Source organism: Rhinolophus hipposideros, assembly GCF_964194185.1.
Source record: "Rhinolophus hipposideros genome assembly, chromosome: 9".
Taxonomy (NCBI): domain Eukaryota; kingdom Metazoa; phylum Chordata; class Mammalia; order Chiroptera; family Rhinolophidae; genus Rhinolophus; species Rhinolophus hipposideros.
The window spans coordinates 56893324-56905506 of NC_138055.1; the positions used below are offsets into that span (position 1 = coordinate 56893324).

The 12183-nt window shown below is 56.1% G+C and overlaps 3 protein-coding genes across 3 annotated transcripts; 1 reads left to right on the forward strand and 2 right to left on the reverse strand.

The window, feature by feature from the left end:
- Positions 1-104: 104 nt before the first annotated feature.
- Positions 105-697, reverse strand: DDIT3 (DNA damage inducible transcript 3; the record flags this gene model as incomplete). The annotated part of the gene is made up of 2 exons (XM_081060275.1): positions 105-473; positions 560-697. The coding sequence occupies 2 exons, from the start codon at positions 695-697 to the stop codon at positions 105-107; spliced, it is 507 nt and encodes a 168-aa protein (XP_080916401.1).
- A 756-nt stretch (positions 698-1453) lies between these two features.
- On the reverse strand, positions 1454-3874 carry LOC308502443 (DDIT3 upstream open reading frame protein; the record flags this gene model as incomplete). The annotated part of the gene is made up of 2 exons (XM_081060276.1): positions 1454-1495; positions 3812-3874. The coding sequence occupies 2 exons, from the start codon at positions 3872-3874 to the stop codon at positions 1454-1456; spliced, it is 105 nt and encodes a 34-aa protein (XP_080916402.1).
- Positions 3875-5839: 1965 nt separating this feature from the next.
- MBD6 (methyl-CpG binding domain protein 6) lies at positions 5840-12181 on the forward strand (the record flags this gene model as incomplete). The annotated part of the gene is made up of 13 exons (XM_081058980.1): positions 5840-6132; positions 7136-7199; positions 7381-7517; positions 7768-7870; positions 8000-8162; positions 8389-9441; positions 9601-10262; positions 10536-10689; positions 10865-11034; positions 11143-11556; positions 11649-11701; positions 11921-11984; positions 12131-12181. Coding segments are annotated over exons 3-13 (3000 nt in total), but the record flags the coding sequence as incomplete, so codon positions are not given.
- Between the last annotated feature and the right edge of the window lie 2 nt (positions 12182-12183).

Below are 12183 nucleotides of genomic sequence, written 5' to 3' on the forward strand. Positions count from 1 at the left end.
CTACTGTGGATACGGCGTTGAGGGTCATATCATTGGCACTGGTCAGTTGGTCAGTAGCCACTTCTGGGAAAGTGCCCCGAGGGGAAAGTGACGGTCCCAAGTGTTCATGCTTGTTGGTGCAGATTGACCATTCGCTCAATTAGCGCTCGGCGAGTTGCCTCCACTTCCCTGGTCAGGCGCTCGATTTCCTGCTTGAGCCGCTCATTCTCTTCAGCTAGTTGTGCCACTTTCCTTTCATTCTCTTGTTCTTTCTCCTTCATGCGTTGCTTTCCAGCCCGGACTGGGGACTGGCCACTCCTTTTCCGTTTCCTGGGTGTTCCTTGGTCTTCCTCTTCCTCCTGAGCCAGGGAGCTCTGACTGGAATCTGGAGAGAGAGGGCTCTGGGAGGTGCCCGTGACCTCTACTGGTCCTGGCTCCTCAGTCAGCCAAGCCAGAGAGGCGGGGTCAAGAGTGGTGAAGGTTTTTGATTCTTCCTTCAAGGGAATGAGGAAAGGTAGGCACTATTAGTTGAGAAGGGAAGATCAACATCCCCACCTAGCTGTAGGCACAGCAATCTCACCTCCTCATTTCCAGGGGGAGAGACATAGGTACCCCCGTTTTCATCTGAGGACAGCACTTCCTGCAGGTCCTCGTACCAAGCTTCCAGCTCCCAGCTGGACAGTGTCCCGAAGGAGAAAGACAAAGACTCGGCTGCCATCGCTGCAGCTGGACCAGGCTCTGGAAAAGGACATACTCAGGATTGTGGAGGATGGCGGGGAGGGTGGAACAAGCACTACAAAGCAGTCTGTACCACAGGTTGGCAAACTGGCTTGTTGCCTGTTTTTGCACATAAAGTTTTATTGGAACACAGCCATATCCATTAATTTACATGTTGTTTATGGCTGCTTTTATGCTACAACAGTGGAGATTAATAGTTATGACAGAAACTTTGGCCCTCAGCGTCTGAAATATTTACTATATGGCCCTTTAAAATTTACCAACCCCTGGTTTATACTAATATTCCCTCCTAGCTTTTGCCCAGCACTTGAAGAAGCAAGTGCCTGGATATACATTTTTATGGGATCCTTGTAGAAGTTAGCCACCCTAGGGAACTCCGCTGGTAGTTTCCAGGGGCAATTACTAGACCATTTGTGCACCTTTCTTCTGTGTGGGAAGTCCTGTGGGTCAGTCTAACCTTGATGGGGATTGACAACCAATTATCTTTGTTGGGGCTGACTGCTTCCTCAGAACCAGATTTCAGTTAAGACATGCTCTAAGAATAGTGATTTGGTCACCTTGTTAGGCGCAGGCCAGGTGGACGGACATGGTCTGACAGCAAAAGCCTGCTCAAATTCAAACCCTCCGCTCCCATCTTCTCTAGACGTCTTCATAACTTCTTAAGAGTCCCAATAAAGGGAGCCTAAGGAGCATCTCTTAGAGTTGGTTTTGGAAAAGTGGTTAGGTTTACCTGCTTTCAGGTGTGGTGATGTATGAAGATACACTTCCTTCTGGAACACTGTGGGGATCAAAGATAAATGTTAGCCATTTTTGTAAGGGAGAGAGGCAGGTTCTTTCACTTTTATCTCCAGTCTCCTATTGGTCTGTCCTTCCTGTCTTGTAGAGCACGGATAGTTAACAGTCCTTGTAGCCATTTCCAAGGACAGCGGAGAGCCTAGTTGCCTTTATTTTTAGTTACTGACATTTGTAATCCTGATTACATAATAAGGAACTCCTGGCCAACTTGGCTTTCTCTAAATTCAAGGCAGGCCAGGGCCAGGGTAAGGACTGGACTATAGGGAAGGGAACAAATCAAGTGGCATTTTCCTAATTCCATTCCCACACTGACAGCCTCGAAATGTACATTCCTAGTCTGGACCTCCAACTGTTATCTAACTCTTACTTGCCATCTCCTTTCAGATGTCTAATAAGTATCTCAGACTCAATATGTCCAAAGACAAACACCTGCTAATATTCCCCTTCCAAGGTATTCCCCAGTCTTGGTAAATGGCAACTTTAGTTGCTTAAGCCAAAAACCTTGGTATCATCAATTCCTCTCCTCTGACATCCCCACAATCCAATCCAAATCACCAGCAAAATTTCTTAACTCATTCTTCAGAAACTCAAACTCTAAATACTTCTCACCAATTCCATGGTTAATCTAAATCAAGTTACTATGTCTTAGATGACTGCAGAAGCCTCTTGACTGCAGGTCTCCCAGTTTCTGCTCTTACTACCCATCCCCCAGTCTATTTACAACACAGCAGCAAGAGTGGTCCTTTTAAAATTTAAGTCAGGTCATGTCATTCTCTGTTCAAATCACCCCAGTGACTTCCAGTTTTTAAAATGGACATAGTACAGTCTTTAAAATGGCTTAGAAGGCCCTACAGTCTGCTCCTTCTCTGCCCTGGAATTCTCATTGACCACTCTCCCTCTTGCTCACTCTAGTTCAGCCAACTGGCCTTCTGTTCCCTAAAGATAACATGTATACTCCCCCCGAAGGACCTCAGCTCTGTCTATTCCTTATCCTGGAAAGCTCTTCCTTCCACATACCTGCTTGGCTTACTGCCTCACCTCTTCTAGGTCTTTGTCATCTCAGTGAGGGAACGCCTGGCCACTCAATGTAAAACTGTAATCCCCACCCTGAGCATTCTCTACTTTTCCATGATTTAGTTTTTTCTATGACACTCATCTATTTGTTTACTGTATGCCTCTTCCCATTGAACTGTAAACTCTGTGAGAGCAGATTTTTCCTCCTCTTGTTCATGGATGAGGATGTATCCTGGGCCCCAAACTGCACATAGTAGGTGCTCATTAAGTATTTGTTAGGAATGAATGGAGAAATTCTCCCCAGTGTCTTACAGGGAAGGGAGGATGAAGCCCAGGGGCAGAGCAGCAGCTGCCTATCCCTGGGGACTGTAGATGCAATATCACCTTGAGTGTTTCTCTGTAGGGCTGTCCTCCCTAGGGGACCCCCCTTGCCTTCCAGTGCCTGCGATGTGCCTTTCATCAGCAGTGGAGCCCCAGGCCAGAGGGCTGCAGAGCCAAACAGGGGGCTGGCCTGATGCAATGGTTACATAGAGATTAGTTGGAGACAGGACAGGGGAAAAGAGGCAGGGACCAATCCCAGGGGAAGGACAATACACTGGGGACACCCCAAATGACTTTCCACACTTAAGAGATCCAGGATGCTCTCTTGTGCAGGAGGATCAGGGTCCTCTGAGGGAAAGGAAAAACCCATCCCCTGCTCCCTGTTCATCGGCACCCCTCTTCCCAAAGGCTGTGTAATTCTCCTGAAGGTACTGTCTTCTACTAAGGTGCACAATGGCTGTCCTGTGCAGGGTTCAGGAGCCCCAGCTACCGACGTGGCTATGCTAGCTCTGAGCCGCTGCCTCTGATACAGGATTGGGGGTGGGGCCGCCGGTGGTAAAGCGGAGGCAGCGACCTAAGCCACAGTCAACGAGGCTTCCAGGCGTGGGGGTGTGTCCTGCTGCCCCGCCTCCCACCGGACAGGCCGAACGCGGAGGCCTGGGGTCAAAACCCAGAGAGAATAGAATAAATCTCCCGAGGGCCGCCAGGCCCTTCCGCCCAAGAACACAGAGCACAGCCCGTGCTCCGCGCAGGAGTGGGCTGACACTGTCGTCTGAAGGAGGAGGGATCTGTAAGCACTTCTTCCGAATAAAGGATTCTCCCCATCCCTCCCTCGGACCGTCACCAACTTCATTACGGAGGGGTGGGGCCACATCCTAAAGAGCGGATGCCCCAACTTTGAGTGGACAACTGGTGTTCGCAAGGCTGCAAGGGTAAACCGTAGATGGGGGGAATCAGTACTCACCTCTCGCCTCAGGTTCCGGTTTTGATTTTGGCTCTCTCGCTGCCACCCGCTCATCTTCAACATGATACACCTTGGGTCTTAGACTCAAGCCTCTGACCTGGCTATCCCCGAGCCCTGATCTTTTAACAGAGCCTTGCCCTCCTCTAGGGGGCGGATTCAGCAGCCTGCCAATCAGAAAGCGGCACGCCGACGTTGGCCCCGCCTCATCCCTTACATCCGCCACTCAGGAGCCCTCGTGGCACCGCCCCTTTTGCTCCCGCCCTCTTGGGGGTCGAAGTCTTGTTGGACCCGGAAGTGGCTTTGGGTCACGAGGCTTCGCGGAGGAGGTGAGTGAGTCATGCGCGCGCGCGGAGGGGAGAGCTGGAAGGGGGAGGGGAGGAGATGGGGGCGGGGATGATGCAATGTTTGGCAACCGGTGTCGCGCGCGCACGCGCATGGGACTACGAGGGTGGTGGGAGGTGCGGGGGGCGGGTAGGGGTGAGAAGAGAGGGCGGGGCTCCAGTTCCCCTCACCCAACGGCCCCAACGGCTATCAACCGTGGCCGCCCTTAGGCTGCCGAGTGAAACCTCACTGTAGCTTCCTCGGTTCTTGGTTTGCCCATCTGGCAGTAGCCCCCGTGTTAGCTCCTTCCCTAAGGGACTTCCATTTTCCTTGGCCTCTCCCAGCTAATGGGCACAAGGCTTTTAAACCTCCCTCCTCTGAAAGTTTGCATCCAACCGCCAGAATTGTGTACGTCCTCTATAGAGTCTTCTTAAAGGGGTCTGATCTTTTAGCCCCCTAACTCCCCAAAAAGGGACCAAGGTGCACGAATCCCCTTGGTAGTCATTTGAGCTCCTTTCAGAAAAGCACCTTTGTGAAGTTTCTAATGAGCCCTCAACGTGCCAGAATTCATGCTCTTTGCTTGGTGGACCGGATTCTGTTTCCCCACTCCTCTCCTCTCATGGTGCTCTGGTGCCCTTCACCAAAGACCAAGACCCGCCCTTTTTACTGTACCAGACAGCAAGTTCTGAGAGTCCCTGCTGTGAGGAGCTGGCCACAGGCCCCCTGCCCCCCAGGTGTTTGGACTACAGTAGAGCCTTGTTGCCTGGGACCGCGCATGGACTTGAGCTCACGACTGCCTTGGACTAGGTTGTCAGGAGCCCACTTTCTAGCTGCAGCTGCCCCTCACTTGCTCAGGGATCCTAGGCCAGCCACCTCATCTCGCTGTGCCTCACCGTTCTTGTTTGTAAATAAAAAATGCGTTGTGAAGGTAAAATGAGAACTATGAACTTGGAAGCAGTTTGAGCAAAAGTGAAAAACACCATGGAAAATACAAAGTATTTTTCTTGTGCCATTATGTAGAAAACAGAAGCCATGTGGTAGCCTGTTACACATCATACCATACCCTCACGGGGACAACCAGAGTTTGTCTAAGTAGAAACTGTCAGAAGGCCGATGTGGCTGGCTGGGAGGTACAGATGGTGGTGTGACAGTGACAGGTCCTTGGCTAGGCCTGCTCGGTGTTTCCAGACCTCCATTTCCCCTTCTGCAAATGGGGCCAGGAGTGGGTTGAACGAGATGCTCTCTCCTGGCTCAAAGACAAGACCAGGTTGTCAGTGACAGGCAGAGGTCATGTGACTTGACAGGCCGAGGTCGTGTTGTGACATGTTGACCTGGGGAGGCGGGTCATGTCCCAGCACACTACTCGAGAAGCCTTTGGGGCGGGGCAGGACAAGTCGCGACTTTCATCTTTGGGGGCTGGCCCCTCCCGGACCTGACATTCCTGGCTTCCCCAACAGATTGTGGCTTTGGAAAGGGCCCCTCCCGGGGGAAGGCTGGGATTGGCCACCAATGGCCTGGGAAGAGGTTCAGATCCTTCCGCGCAGGGCGGGGGGGCCGCGTGGGGTGTTTGTTCTCTTGGGGATTAATGGGGGGTTGTGGGGGAGGGGTAGGCGCGCTCCCGCATGCGCACTGCGGCCCCTCCTGTTGGCTCGTCGTTGTCCGCTGGGCGGGGGCCCGGCCCCGCCCCTCTCCCGTCCGGGCGGCGGCGGCGGCGGCGGCGGCGGCGGCTGCGGCGGTGGCGGCGGCGGCGACGGCGGCGGCAGCGGCAGCAGCTTGCGCAGTGCCTTCTGGGAACGGAATCCCCAGGGCTGCCCCTGGCCCCCATGGCGCATGCGCGGGAGGCCGCTCGGTGATCCGCGGCGGCGGCGGCGGCGCTTCCTGCTAGGACCGGCCGGGGCCGTACCGGAGGCTCGGGCTCCACCGACCCTCCTCCCACTCCCTCCCACTCACCCTCTGGGCCGCGACTGCGCAGGGCGGGGCCGGCCGAACCATGGGCCGCGGTGAGTGCAGGGCCCGGCCCCCCCACCCCGCCCCTCCCCCTCCCCTCCCCTCCCCTCCAGTCCCTACCCTCTGCCCCCTCCGCGTCCTCTCGGCCCCTTTCCCTGGCCCCATCCCCACTCGCCCGCCCTCACCTGCCCCCACCGTTTCTCCCTCTCACTGCTTGACTTTTGCCTTCTTCACCTCCCTCCCCTTAGTGCTTCGCCCACCCTCCGCCCGCCCTCTCCCCAAGTTCCTTCCTACTTCGTGCGCCTTCCCCTCCTCCCCAAGCTGAGGGAAGCAGGCTGGGTGACAGGGCGCCTTGTTATGAGAGGGAAAGTTTTGAAGCCGCGAGTATGGGGTGGGAGCGATGGTTGGGGAGGATACTTGCAGGTTTGAGGGGCCGCCCCACATGTTAGAGGAGAATCCCAGTTGGAGCTTATTTGAAGCCTGTGGGATAGGAGGTGCTGAATCTCCTTGCCTTAGGCTTGTGGGGAAAGCAGGAGCTTCTCAGGATTCTGGGAGAAGACCCAAATGAACCAGATCAGTGATTGTCCAATGGAGCAGGCAAGGGGGGAGTTCTATTGGTACCACCCCAGCGGGCAGTTGGGCAATTGCCTGGTGACCTGTGGGGCAATCTGTACTTTTTATATGATCTTCCTGGGTGGGGGTGTAGGGAACAGCAGGGGCCAGACTCTCTGGGAAACTTCCTAGTGGCCTGGCATTATGGAAATTTGCCCACACTGCTGGGTGAAGTCTTCTGTCCCTGATGAGACAAAAGGACCCTGCCCTTTAAGTCTAGGGATTGAGTTGTGATTGTTTGGTCCCTGGGAGTTGAAGCTTTGACCCTCTGGTCCGTAGGGACTGCACATGGAAAGGATGGTTGTGGACTCGGCCAGCAGCTCCCTGAGATTTTTATGGGCACTTTACTTCATTAAGGATCTTTTTCCCTTGAGTGTCTTGAGCTATGGTGCTCTCCTGAGCTGGGCAGATTACTGACAGTCCCTTCTCTCTTCTGTCTCACAGGTGTGGGCTAAGCCGGCGGCCCCGGCTTTAGACTGGACCCCACAATGTTTGCAGAGATGTTCAGGTAGCCGTGGTGGGATGGTGGAGGGGTCCCCCTCATTCTTCTTCCCCGCTCTCTGAGGGTGTTCCCTCGCCCCCGAGTTCTCTTGGGTTTCCCCACACAACCTTTGCCTTCCTGAGTACTCCCTCAGGTACCCAGCCCCGTTTAATCCTTCTAATGCCCACATTGATGTGTGTGTTATCAGGCACGTGGGAGCTGATTACACACAATGAATGGGGGCAATGAGAGCAGTGGAGCAGACAGAGCTGGGGGCCCTGTGGCCACATCTGTCCCCATCGGCTGGCAGCGCTGTGTTCGAGAGGGTGCTGTGCTCTATATCAGGTATGGATCCTCAGAGTTCCCCAAATTCTACCCCCAGGCCCTTCGGTGGCCTGAGTCCTTTCTTCCACCCCACTGCCCAGATCTCTGCTACCCTGGTGCCTTCCTGTTCCTCCTTCCTTCCTTCCTCAGCCTGTTTGCTCTCTGTATCTTTGGTCCTTTGAGTCTGTTCTCTGTCTCTTCCCACGTCCCTTACCCTAGGAGTGTTTCCTGAGTCGGTGTCAACTAACCCCACACTTTCTGACCCTCTTAGCCCAAGTGGCACAGAGCTGTCTTCCTTGGAGCAAACACGGAGCTACCTCCTCAGTGATGGGACCTGCAAGTGCGGTCTGGAGTGTCCACTCAATGTCCCCAAGGTCAGAGTGGTGAGGGGTGCCAGACACTACAGGGATAAGCCGAGAGACTTAATGCAAATACTGTCCTTGGGAGCTCTTGTCACAGATTCCACCCCCTCAGGGTCCCTGTCCTGGCCTTCTACCTCACAGGTTTTCAACTTTGACCCTTTGGCCCCGGTGACCCCGGGTGGGGCTGGGGTGGGGCCAGCATCAGAGGAGGACATGACCAAGCTGTGCAACCACCGCCGGAAAGCCGTTGCCATGGCAACTCTGTACCGCAGCATGGAGACCACCTGCTCACACTCTTCTCCTGGTGAGTCTTCACTTTACAAAAGACTGAGGACAACTTAAGGGTCTGGAAGAGGGATGGTGGGAGGAGTTCCATGAGAGGGAACAAGAAGAAGGATGGAGTGGGGAGCTGCTTGGTGAGAGGAGGGTACAGTGAGACTGGGAATTTATGGGACACAGGATGAAGAAGCCAAAAGAGAATTCTTAGAAGGAGAGCCACAGTCTAACCTATCATTTCTCATTTATTGCAGGAGAGGGAGCGAGCCCCCAAATGTTCCACACTGTGTCCCCAGGGCTCCCCTCTGCCCGTCCTCCCTGTCGAGTTCCTCCCACTACTCCACTTAATGGGGGTCCTGGCTCTCTTCCCTCAGAACCACCCTCAGTTCCACAGGCCTTTCCCCCTCTAGCAGGCCCTGGGGGGCTCTTCCCACCGCCAAGGCTTCCTGACCCAGTCCCCTCTGGAGGCAGCAGCAGCCCCCGTTTCCTCCCAAGGGGCAATGCCCCCTCTCCAGCTCCTCCTCCTCCACCTGCCATCAGTCTCAACGCCCCCTCATACAGCTGGGGAGCTGCCCTCCGATCCAGCCTGGTGCCCCCTGACCTGGGCTCTCCTCCAGCCCCCCATGCCTCCTCCTCACCACCTGCAGACCCTCCTCTCTTCCACTGTAGTGATGCCTTAACGCCCCCTCCTCTGCCCTCAAGCAATAATCTCCCTGGTCCCCCTGGTCCCCCGGGTCCTGCCACTCAGCCGCCAGTGTCTTCAGCCACTATGCACCTGCCCTTGGTCCTGGGACCCCTGGGAGGGGCCCCCACGGTGGAGGGGCCTGGGGCACCCCCCTTCCTTGCTAGCAGCCTACTCTCTGCAGCGGCCAAGGCACAGCATCCCTCCCTCCCCCCTCCCAGCACTTTACAGGGCCGAAGGCCCCGTGCCCAGGCGCCCTCAGCTTCCCACTCATCACCCCGTCCCTCTCAGCGGCGTCCCCGCAGACCCCCAACTGTGCTGCGATTGCTAGAAGGGGGAGGCCCTCCTCAAGCCCCTAGACGGAGCCGTCCTAGGGCCCCTGCTCCTGCTCCCCAGCCCTTCTCTCTCCCTGAGCCATCCCAACCGATTCTCCCTTCTGTGCTGTCCCTTCTGGGACTCCCCACCCCTGGCCCGTCCCACTCTGATGGAAGCTTTAACCTTTTGGGGTCAGATGCACACCTTCCTCCTCCTCCAGCCCTCTCCTCAGGGAGCCCTCCACAGCCCAGGCACCCCATCCCACCCTCCCTGCCTGGGACCACCAGTGGCAGCCTCAGCAGTGTGCCAGGTATGTGAGTGTGAGAGAGGCCCTTCTCCTCTGGGGTGGAAAGAGGTAGCTAAGGCATTTAGGGGAGAGTGGGTTTTCTGGGGTGGGGGCATGGAAGTGGGGTTCTTTGCACATTGGGAGAAAGGGCCTCCCTTGAGCTATATCTCTTTTCCTTTGCAGGTGCCCCTGCCCCACCAGCTGCCTCCAAAGCCCCCGTAGTCCCTAGTCCTGTGCTTCAAAGCCCATCTGAAGGGCTCGGGATGGGGGCGGGCCCAGCCTGTACTCTGCCTCCCCTGGCTGGTGGGGAGGCTTTCCCTTTCCCCAGCCCTGAGCAGGGCCTGGCACTGAGTGGAGCCGGCTTCCCAGGGATGCTAGGGGCCTTGCCGCTCCCTCTGAGTCTGGGGCAGCCTCCACCTTCTCCATTGCTCAGCCACAGCTTATTTGGCGTGCTGGCTGGGGGAGGGGGACAACCTCCCCCTGAGCCCCTGTTACCCCCACCAGGAGGACCCGGCCCTCCCCTGGCCCCAGGCGAGCCCGAAGGGCCTTCGCTTTTGGTGGCTTCCCTGCTTCCACCACCTCCTTCAGACCTTCTTCCACCCCCTTCTGCACCTCCTAGCAACCTCCTTGCCTCTTTCCTGCCCCTGTTAGCCCTGGGCCCCACAGCTGGGGATGGGGAGGGATCTGCAGAGGGCACTGGGGGTCCAAGTGGGGAGACATTTTCAGGTTTGGGAGACCTGCCCCCGCTACTGTTCCCCCCACTTTCAGCTCCCCCCACCCTCATAGCTTTAAACTCTGCGCTGCTGGCTGCCAGCCTGGATCCCCCCTCGGGGACACCCCCCCAGGTGAGGATAGGGGGTGAGTGGGTGGGACAGAACAAGAGGTAGAATCAGATGGGAGCTGGGAATCAAAGGCTTTCAGTTTCATGCCTGAGCTCTTAGGGCCTGTGGGGAGGGCTCAGTGCTTGGCTGGGGGTAGGATGGCTGCGGGAACTGGGCCTGTATTTAATAAGCATGGCCTACTTCACGTGAAGCTTCAGTGAGATTGTGGATGTGAAAGAACAATAGAAGTGTGGCCCACTTTACACACATTAAGTGTTACAACCATTTTCTCCTTAGCCCTGTGTCCTGAGTGCCCCCCAACCTGGACCACCTACCTCCAGTGTCACCACGGCAACTACTGACCTGGGAGCCTCCTCTCTGGGCAAGGCCCCCTCCAACTCAGGGAGACCCCCCCAACTCCTTAGCCCTCTGCTGAGTGCCAGCCTGCTGGGTGAGTCTGAGGGAAGACTGGTGTGAAAGAGAAGCAGCAGTAAAACTTGGGAATAGCAGCTGGATGAACTGGGGAAGAAAGTCTTTGACCACTGGGTGAAACTTACAGGAATAACAGGGTTTGCTCAACCTAACTGGTTTGCCTCGGGAGCCCCGACTTTCTAATTCTTCAACAGGTGACCTGTCTTCGCTGACCAGCAGCCCTGGAGCCCTCCCCAGCCTGTTGCAGCCTCCTGGCCCTCTTCTCTCTGGCCAGTTGGGGCTGCAGCTCCTCCCTGGGGGGGGAGGTCCTCCACTCCTCTCAGAGGCTTCTAGTCCCCTAGCCTGCCTGCTACAGAGTCTCCAGGTGAGAGTGTGGGGGGGTGTTTGTGTCAGGAAGTTTTTCCAAACTGGAAACATAAGCGTCTAAGCTGTAAAGCAGAGGGACTGTATTGATTTTAATTTTTGCCTGCAGGTTCCTCCCGAGCAGCCAGAAGCCCCCTGTCTGCCCTCTGAGAGCCCCACCTCGGCCCTCGAACCAGAGCCTGCCCGGCCTCCCCTCAGTGCCTTAGCCCCACCCCACAGTTCTCCCGACCCCCCAGTCCCTGAGCTGCTCACTGGGAGGGGGTCAGGGAAACGGGGCCGGAGGGGAGGAGGGGGACTTCGGGGCATTAATGGTGAGGCCAGGCCAGGTCGGGGTCGAAAGCCCGGCAGCCGGCGCGAGCCTGGCCGACTGGCCCTCAAGTGGGGGGCACGTGGTGGCTTCAATGGACAAATGGAACGGTCCCCAAGAAGGACCCACCACTGGCAGCATAATGGGGAGCTGGCTGAAGGGGGTGCTGAGCCCAAGGATCCATCCCCTCCTGGGCCCCATTCTGAGGACCTTAAGGTGAGTGCAGAGTGATGAAGGCTCTGAGGCAAGGCTGGTGCCACGGTGCCGTCTCCTGATGTTCCTTACACACACAGCCCATCTGTTCTCAGGTGCCCCCAGGGGTAGTCAGAAAGTCTCGTCGTGGCCGAAGGAGAAAATACAAGTGAGTGTTGGGCCCACCACAATCCTGGCCGTTCCCCACTTCTTGCTGGGTTTATAAAAATGTCTCAAGAGTAGCTTGGCTTTCAAAAGGACAAATACATATTTGAACATGAATAAGGATGTTACACGTTTAGTGTCCAAGTGGAGAAGTTTCCCACTCAAAGTCTGAAATTCACGTGGTGCTTGGGGAGCTGTGCTGATCATGTGCCCCTTATTGCAGCCCGACCCGGAACAGCAATAGCTCCCGCCAGGATGTTACCTTGGACCCCAGCCCTACAACCCGAGTAAGTGTGTGTCAGTGGCTGGGTGGGAGGGAGTGTGTAAGGGATGAGTTAGGAGGATAAGAGGGTCAGAGGGAGTGGGTAGAAAATAAAAGACTTCTTGATACCTAGCTGTTTTATCACTTCTTTCAACTTCCCCTCTTGCATAGGCGGCTGTCCCTCTGCCTCCCCGGGCCCGCCCTGGCCGTCCTGCCAAAAACAA